This window comes from Anguilla rostrata, chromosome 10 (assembly GCF_018555375.3).
Source record: "Anguilla rostrata isolate EN2019 chromosome 10, ASM1855537v3, whole genome shotgun sequence".
Taxonomy (NCBI): Eukaryota; Metazoa; Chordata; class Actinopteri; order Anguilliformes; family Anguillidae; genus Anguilla; species Anguilla rostrata.
In genome coordinates, this window is record NC_057942.1 from 41,355,121 (window position 1) to 41,363,362 (window position 8,242).

The following is an 8,242-nucleotide window of genomic DNA, read 5'->3' on the forward strand; positions in this document are numbered from 1 at the left end:
TGAACTGATGCTTTGATGGAACCCGTGAAAATGAATTATTCCTTCATTTTTGCATATTTATATAACTTGAAAGGGAAGGATCTGTTCTTCTTGTTGATGTTAAAAACATACTCTATTTTTATGTTCCTTGCAATGAGAGTTTTATTTGAATATTAGACCAAAAGATCAATAATCAGTTCTTTGGGTCATTATTTGAATGCATATTAATTCATTTAAAAAATGCTCTTTTCATGATTTCTCATCTGTATTAATATATATAATTCATTAATATAACTAGGAAAGTGAGGATAATAATCGTGGCAGCCACAGACTGTCTGAATATTCAGAACCTTGAAAAAACATCCCTAATTGAAATATTACAGTCAACCTTGCAGCACTCAATGTTCTCAGAATTTCAGTTTGATTTATCTTGAGGACACTTCCTGATTGTACATCGCAGGCAGGCATAGCGATTGTATATACTCAGGTTGTCAATATAAAATACTGATATTTGAACTTGAATTGTGCTTAAGTTCAAAGATAAACGTTCACACTTTTTTATTTATCTGTATTGAAAAATGTATAAATGTTGTTCTTGCCTTTTTTTAAATAAAAATTTTTTTTTTTTTTTTTTTTTTAGATTTTGTGAATCCCCAAGCGATTTTGAGATGCGGGGGGGCCGGGGACGGGGGAAGCGGATGCGGCTGGCCATCCCGAACATCCCGGGGGTCGAACCCGGTTTCCCGAAGGTGAGAGGACTGCCGCACAAGAGCCGGGGCGGGGCCATTCACGGCAAAGGCCGGCGGGGAAGCCTGAACCTGATCAGCAGCTGCAAGTCGCCCCCGTTCTTCACGGTGGAGGAGCTCCAGCCCGGCTCGCTGATGGCGGGAAAACGCAAAAGCAAGCCGCCGGCGGATCTGGATCTGAGCCTCGTCGGCGAGGACACCAAAACGGGCAAGCGAATTCGGGCGAAGTCCAGGAGCGCTCCGTCCACCCCGCAGGGGAAGTCGGACCCCACGTTCTTGGACCAGGGATGCTCATCGCCAACACTGATCGACTGCCCGCATCCCAACTGTAACAAGAAGTACAAGCATATCAACGGACTGCGGTACCACCAGACCCACGCCCACTTGGACATCGACCGCAAGATGGAGTTTGAGGTGGAGAGCGAGGACAGGTTCTCCGACTGTGAGGAGTCCTTCAGCAACATAAGCTTGGAATGCACGGAGAGCAACTGCAGTTCCCTGAAGAAGCCAAGCCCTCTGTGCAAAATGAGCACATTAGGGGTGCCAAAGAACAGAAGAGTCATGCTAGGCAATGATGGAGGTACCGGGACAAACTCTAAAACGCGTAGGAATTCAGGGACCAAAGGACTTGTCGATAGCTTGAGTAACCTTCCGATCATCTCCAACATGACTGTGGTGCTTGAGAACTGTCTTGTGACTGACAGGAGCTCATCGGCAGAGATGCCCAAGCTGGAAGCTGAGGGCCTGATTGATAAAAAAGGTGCGAGTGACAAGAGCAAAAAAGCCAACGGTAAAACCGACAAGTGCTCATCCAAAGCTAAAACCACCAGGCCGATCGCTCCCGCCCCTCCTCCGCCTAAACTGATTGCGATTCCCACGGCGGCTTTCGCCACCAACGCCACGGGAGCCATTGCCCAGCGGTCGACGTCCGTCACGGCTGTTACTCACACTACGGCCAAGAGCCCCCCTCTCAAACCCATCAAGCCAAAGGCGACCATCTTGGGAGAGCCAGGTTTAGCGAACGCTTCCTTGGTCACTTGCAAAGACAACAGGAGGAAAGAGAAACGGCGGCTAAAAGACAGGGGATGCAAGGAGGTCAGGAGTCCCAAATCCGACAACAAGCTCTTGAAAGCCGACGACGGAAAGGTGGCGGTTAAGGAATTTCCTGTGAGCCTGTTGAAGGAGCACCTGAGCAAACAGGAAGTGGCTAACGGCCTGTCGGAGTCTCAAGAGAGTCGCATGGCCAGCATCCGAGCTGAGGCGGACAAGGTCTACACGTTCACCGACAACGCGCCCAGCCCTTCCATCGGCGGCTCTTCCAGGCTGGACAGCGGCGTCCTCGCGAACGGGGACGGCGCCACTAACAAGACCAACAGCCCCGCTTACTCGGACATATCCGACGCGGCCGACGACGGGGGACTGGATAGTCGCTCTGAGGGAGCGAGGTCCAAAACGAGCTTGCCCGCTGATATTAACGCCAACAAGGAGGGTACGGTCAAGGGATTCCCAACCACGCCACCTCAAGCAGCTCCTGGAAAAGAACCTCAGTCCCCTTATTACCATGGATACGACCCCTACTATCTCCCGGGATATATGCACACCGGGCAGCCAAACGCGTCTGCTTTTCCAAACAGCACATCGACCCACGAGGACAAGACTAAGAAGGAAGAGACGAAGGAAGGAGCTGAGGACAAGGAAAAGGCTGATTTTTCCGAGGCTAAAAAAGCAGACGCGGCGAATTCAAGTTCGCAGTCCCATCTTCAGCTGGCTATGACCCAGACGCAGACCGCGCTCGCGCAGTCGCTGTACTACGGACAGTACGCCCGCGGACTCTACATGGATCAGAAGCTGTTGATGGTTTCCAACTCGTACAGGCAGCCGTACGAGAAGTATTACGACAATCAGCAGTTCGCCGAGCAGAAAGCAGCGCCCCTGTCGAATCGCGAAGGGGAGCAATCGAAGGAGGACGCGAAACAGAAGATGAACTCGTCGGCTGTGGCGTCGAAAGCTGCCGACGCGGCTAAGAGCTGCTGCGGTAAGCCTGCGGTGTCTAACGCCGAGGAGTCTGGGAGGCCGCAGCTCCCAGCCGCTCAGCATCACCAGGGAAAGTCGGCCTCCATCAACGAGGCCGAAAATCAGCAGCTCGTCAAAGAATCTGGAGACATGAAACCTGCCACTGAGCCTGTGAAGCAAACAACTCTGGAGCCAAAATTACCATTTGCTCATGTAAGCCTTTCTCAGTTTTCAAATCATCTAATAACATTCGGTACTTAAAATGTTCTTCAGTGGAATAACAGTATATATTTTAGAAAATATCTCTTAGACTGAATGAGAGCCATTATCTCCTGAGTAAATGTAACCTACAGTTTCTGTGTAAATATGCACATTTCATGCATAAATTATCAAAAATAAGCACCCTGAGGAAAGAGCGAAATGGTTCAGTGCTGTCATTTAGTGCACGGAATTGTACCGTGATTAATTTAAGATGTTCTCTGGTAGAGGGGCTGCATTCCATTTTAGATGGCACAAGAAAATCTGTTTCTGAAGAGCTGACAGTTAATGTCAGATCCGCAGTGATTCTCTCGAGAATCGTTCCAAATGGGTGTAGGGCAGCTTATGTTCTCATTTTCCACATGGTTACAATTCACAATTTTAATGACTCTGTTAAAGATTTTTTTCAACATGTTACCTTAGAACTGTTTTCTACATCTTCGCCTTCATTTATGCACACTTCTGTTGCCTCACCCAGCACCAATTTTACCAACAGAATGTCCTGTTGCTTGCATCAGACATTTTATCATTGGCAGAAAGGTACTGTTGAGAAGAAAAACCTCCCAGTTGACAGTTGGGAACAATCCATTTAAATCCATCTAAATGACTTCACCATTTGCCTTCCAACAGTTCGTGAATGATGAAAATGGTCATTGAAAATAATGGTGGTCTGTTAATGAAAATGGTCCTTTAAGTCTCAAAGTTTTATTTTTTGTAATGTCTGATTAAAATACAGTGAAATAAAAGATAAAAACGTTTTTTCTTGGGATTCAGGAGTCGGAAGGCCAGAGTTGGTATAACCCGTATCAGTCCACGTACGCAGAACAGCAAGCGCAGGAGGTGGTCGAGGAGGTAAGTGCTGACAAGGCCAAGGGAAGGGATGTGTCCCCTGGGTCTCTGACTCAGATGGAGGCGGAGCCCGAAGACGCCAAGAGGCAGGACGCCCATCCCGGGTGCGCCGAGGACTCCGGCAAGCTGGAGGAGCAGGAGGCCGCGGGGGCCGCGCCCGGAGACTCGAGGAACGCCAGGGTTGCCGTCTCCTCGCCCATGAACCCCCACCAGTCCTACATCCAGTACCAGCACGCGTACCCCTACCTGCAAATGTGCGACCCGAGCAACACTGCCTACCGGGTGATGTCACCGGCCCTGGTGCACAACTACCCAGGTAAGACCCTGAAAGCCGCCACCTCCATGCAGCCTCGCGTATGGCCGTACGTCGCTCTCCTATCCTAACAGTGTGTTCACTAGTGTGATGTGGTGGGTACTGTGTTCACTAGTGTGATGTGGTGGGTACTGTGTTCACTAGTGTGATGTGGTGGGTACTGTGTTCACTAGTGTGATGTGGTGGGTACTGTGTTCACTAGTGTGATGTGGTGGGTGGTGTCAGTGCTGACTGTAATCCTAACAGTGTGTTCACTAGTGTGATGTGGTGGGTGGTGTCAGTGCTGACTGTAATCCTAACAGTGTGTTCACTAGTGTGATGTGGTGGGTACTGTGTTCACTAGTGTGATGTGGTGGGTGGTGTCAGTGCTGACTGTAATCCTAACAGTGTCTTCACTAGTCTGATGTGTTGGTCAGGCTTCCACTATCCCTTATATGGGAAAACTGCGGGCAGGGAGGAGTCTGAGGTAGCCCACAGCAGCCGTGGAATCACCAACAAGCCCCCCTGTGACTCCACCGCTCTCGAGTTACTGCAGCACCACAACTTGCCATACCACGGCAAATCTCCTGCGGTGAGCTTCCACCATCCATTCAACTGCCCCCCGCCACCCAACCCCGCCCCCACCCAACCCCCCCCAGGCCCCCCTCACCCAACCCCCCCTAACCTATGTCTTTCAATGCAGAGCGTATTTGTACTGTATACAACTTATTTTATTTGTCGGTTGATCTGTCCTGAATGTATAATGCAGTGCGCTCACTACTTGTTAGAATTTAGAATCCATTTGCCGCAAGGTAGCTGAAGTGTTGCAGGAGATTGCACATTCGAAATTAGCATCTTAAATTAGTACACTTCCCAAAGTTCACATTTGCGTTCATTTAGTTGCACGGGGTGGAAATTGATTCTTACGTTGCAGAGTTTTGCTTTGCATTTTATAGCTACATCCAGACAGACACTGCAGTTACACATTAACTTTGTCAGCACTTTTGTGGAGGGGGTCAAATGGTAACTGTGGCAAGTCTACATAACCAACAGAAGATTTTATAACTTATCAGTCAGTCCAAAATAAAGTATTAGAGAAGAGGCCATATGTGTGATTAGATTTGTTTTGGCTTCACATAAAGAACACAACATTTGTGCATTTGATTTGTACCTAAGTGATGCTTTAAACAAGGTATAATTAAATAGACATCATAAAGCCAAATGTCCTCCTGAACAGTATGCTGGGAAAATTGCCATTTGTATAAAATGCATTTCCTACAGCTGTTACCAAACTATGTATTCCTCTATATGCAAATAGGAGTGACTTGCCTGAAAACAGTGCTTTGAAAAGACATTTTATTTCACTATCTAATTAGATACTGATGTGCCACACAGCTGCCAACATTAATTGCATTCACTTCAGCTACTTCAGAAAGACGCCAGACAGGTTTCCCAGTCCATTCTGGGATACTTGTTTATTTCTGAGTCAGAGGCATTTTTGCAGACAGCCACCGGAATGTCACAGAATATTTCTCCAAATTGGCATTTTGGGGTTTTAGAATGCGTTTAAATGCGGTCCGTTCTCACTTCTGTCACCGGTCCTGAAGAAAACATCGCCTCGCTGTACAGAAGCATTTCGTTTGGAGTGGTATAGTTGATCCAGCTGGATTCCGTTTAATTCCTGAGAGGACAGGGGAACCAGCATACTGGTTTATTACAGTATGTATGCTGAATATTACACTGGTCTTACGCTACAGCATTGGCATGATAATATGAACATCGTCGGGCCAGTGGGCTGTCAGAGTTATCGAAATGTGGATGTTGTCGCCCGAAATTAGATCATGTTTTCTGTATAGACATTTCGTGATTTCCGATTTCTCCTGTGAGAGTACCTTAAAATACTTAGCGCGGTTATAAATAATGCAGGCTGAGAGCAGCCTGAGAACGCTGTGGCATCGGACGCGACGTGTGAACGGCTTGTCCCGCTGTTGTTGACAGCCGGGGGAGAGGGGATCCCCGGAACGGGAGAGGGAGACGGAGCGGGACAGGGAGCACGCGCCCTTCGCCCGGCACCTTCACACCCATCACCACACGCACCTGGGCGTGGGGTACCCCCTCATACCTGGGCAGTATGACCCCTACCAAGGTAAAAACCAACAGCAACAGCAACAACACTGAAACAGCAGACAATGTTATGTGCAATCTAATACCGTCCAATGAGAGAGATTAGAAATGCTCTTGGCATAAAATCAGGTGTGTACTCAGGTCTGTGTGTGTTGCTGTGGTGTTGGGTCTTGTGTGTGGCATACGTAGGGCGTTGCCTGGCAGTGCGTGTAGCGTGTGCCAGCGTGTTGTCACGACGACGTGAGTTTTTTTGGTCCGTGACCTGAGCTGTTTTCGATCTGCAGGGTTGAGTTCTACGGCCCTGGTGTCCAATCAGCAGGTGCCAGCTCAGACGTCCGCGGCTGGTATGTACCGTAGCGTGCGTCGTCTGGGTGACTGCCGCTAAACGTCTTTAATGGAGTAGAATTCTCATTTCCGCCACCGAAGACCTATTGCTTTCTCTCACTGAGCCCTCAGTATACTCACAATACGATCTCCCAGTTCAGCTGACTCCGCAAAGATGCCATCTGTGAATATAAAGCATTGATATATGTGCATGACGTTGGTTTAAATTTAAAAGAAGGCATTACAGTACTGCAGTGGCACGTACTGTAAAGTTAGAAGAGAAATGTCCTGGTTTGTCTCCGGGAGGAAAGAGTGGCGTGCTGCATGGAGGTCTAGAACTGACAAGTTCGTCTATGTTCTTTGTTTCCGCAGGGAACGACGGAAAGATTTGAACCTACAGCATGTGACGGGATCACATGACGATGGGGCGGATCCACAGACATCAATTCCATGGTGTTATTCATCGCCTCCATGGGAGGCACAAACCAGTTTAAACCAGTTTAAACCAGTTTTCATTTCTTATCAATGAAGATTTTATAAGAGTTCTAAAGCTGTTGTTATGCGATGATCGGTGGAACATATTTACTGCTTGACTGTTTATTTTGTAACGGTGAAGAGGACTCTGGGGAATCTCGCCGTTGGCTCGCAGCTGCTGGACAGGAACGAAAAAGTGTACGCCTAGCGAATCAAGCATCAGCCACAAAAAAAAAATAAAAAATTATAACGCAGTATTACTTTGTATGTATGGACATGTGTCATTGTGTATTTGTGTTACTGAATGTATTGAATATTGCAGCATCCCCGAGACGTTTGGAAGGGGACTGCAGTAGAAGTAACACTACGTACAAGTAACTATGAAGTGACTCCTTCTGTATTACTGAAATTGCATCTGTATACACTTGACTGTATTCACCCCTCTATTGTATCGTATTATGTGAGAGTAAATATACACTGAGTTTCTTTTTTTAAAATCCAGTGCCATAGAACTGTGGTGTATATTCTGTATATAGCTAATCGGCAGAGTATAACGCGCTTGTGTAAATTCTTTTTTTATTTTACGGCGTAGTCTGGCAGTTTAACCCAGTTCACCCGCATAGCATCTGTGATTGTTCTACTTGAATAGTGCTGCAATCTTTAAATGTTTACAAGTATTGACATGTAGGGAGAACCCTCACTGCTGTTGCCTGGTTATTTATTTAATGCTGTAATCAAGTTTATTTTACGTTAATGTCAAATGTACATTGAAATTGCAGTTGTTTTTTTATACCTGCCTTAAAAATGTTTGGCAATCAAAATTAAAGAAAAAGATGTTTATATACTCTGTCTATTCATTGTGTTTATTTCCCTGTTGTGTGTTTAATTATAATGAAAAAAATTGCACTGGCTCTAACTGTTAGTGTTTGTGTTAGTATTTAATTTGATTACTCGCTAAGATGTTATATTCCCATAATCTTCAGCTTATAAGGACATTACAGAATTTACATTCATTTACATGATTACATTGTTAAGTTGGAGAAATATTGCTATAGTAATGTTCATCTAGAGATTGTCCAATTTAAATTATGTTAATCTGGCCTAGAATCCATTTATAATGTTGAATTTTAATTATTTTTATCTCCAACTCAGTGTGAGGATACCTTCTTCATTTAACTGACTG

At 46.4% G+C, this 8,242-nt stretch overlaps 1 protein-coding gene across 3 annotated transcripts in view; it reads left to right on the forward strand.

Moving 5' to 3' along the window:
• Positions 1 to 7,903, forward strand: part of znf608 (zinc finger protein 608) — a 31,482-nt gene extending 23,579 nt beyond the window's left edge. Inside the window, exons 4-9 of one of the 3 annotated variants that reach the window (XM_064297223.1) lie at positions 620 to 2,951; positions 3,771 to 4,161; positions 4,575 to 4,729; positions 6,136 to 6,283; positions 6,546 to 6,605; positions 6,958 to 7,903. In XM_064297223.1, coding sequence (XP_064153293.1) covers positions 620 to 2,951; positions 3,771 to 4,161; positions 4,575 to 4,729; positions 6,136 to 6,283; positions 6,546 to 6,605; positions 6,958 to 6,977 — 3,106 coding nt within the window. In that variant the 3' untranslated portion in view covers positions 6,978 to 7,903. The other 2 variants (XM_064297224.1, XM_064297225.1) reach the window with 2 other exon arrangements.
• Positions 7,904 to 8,242: the final 339 nt, after the last annotated feature.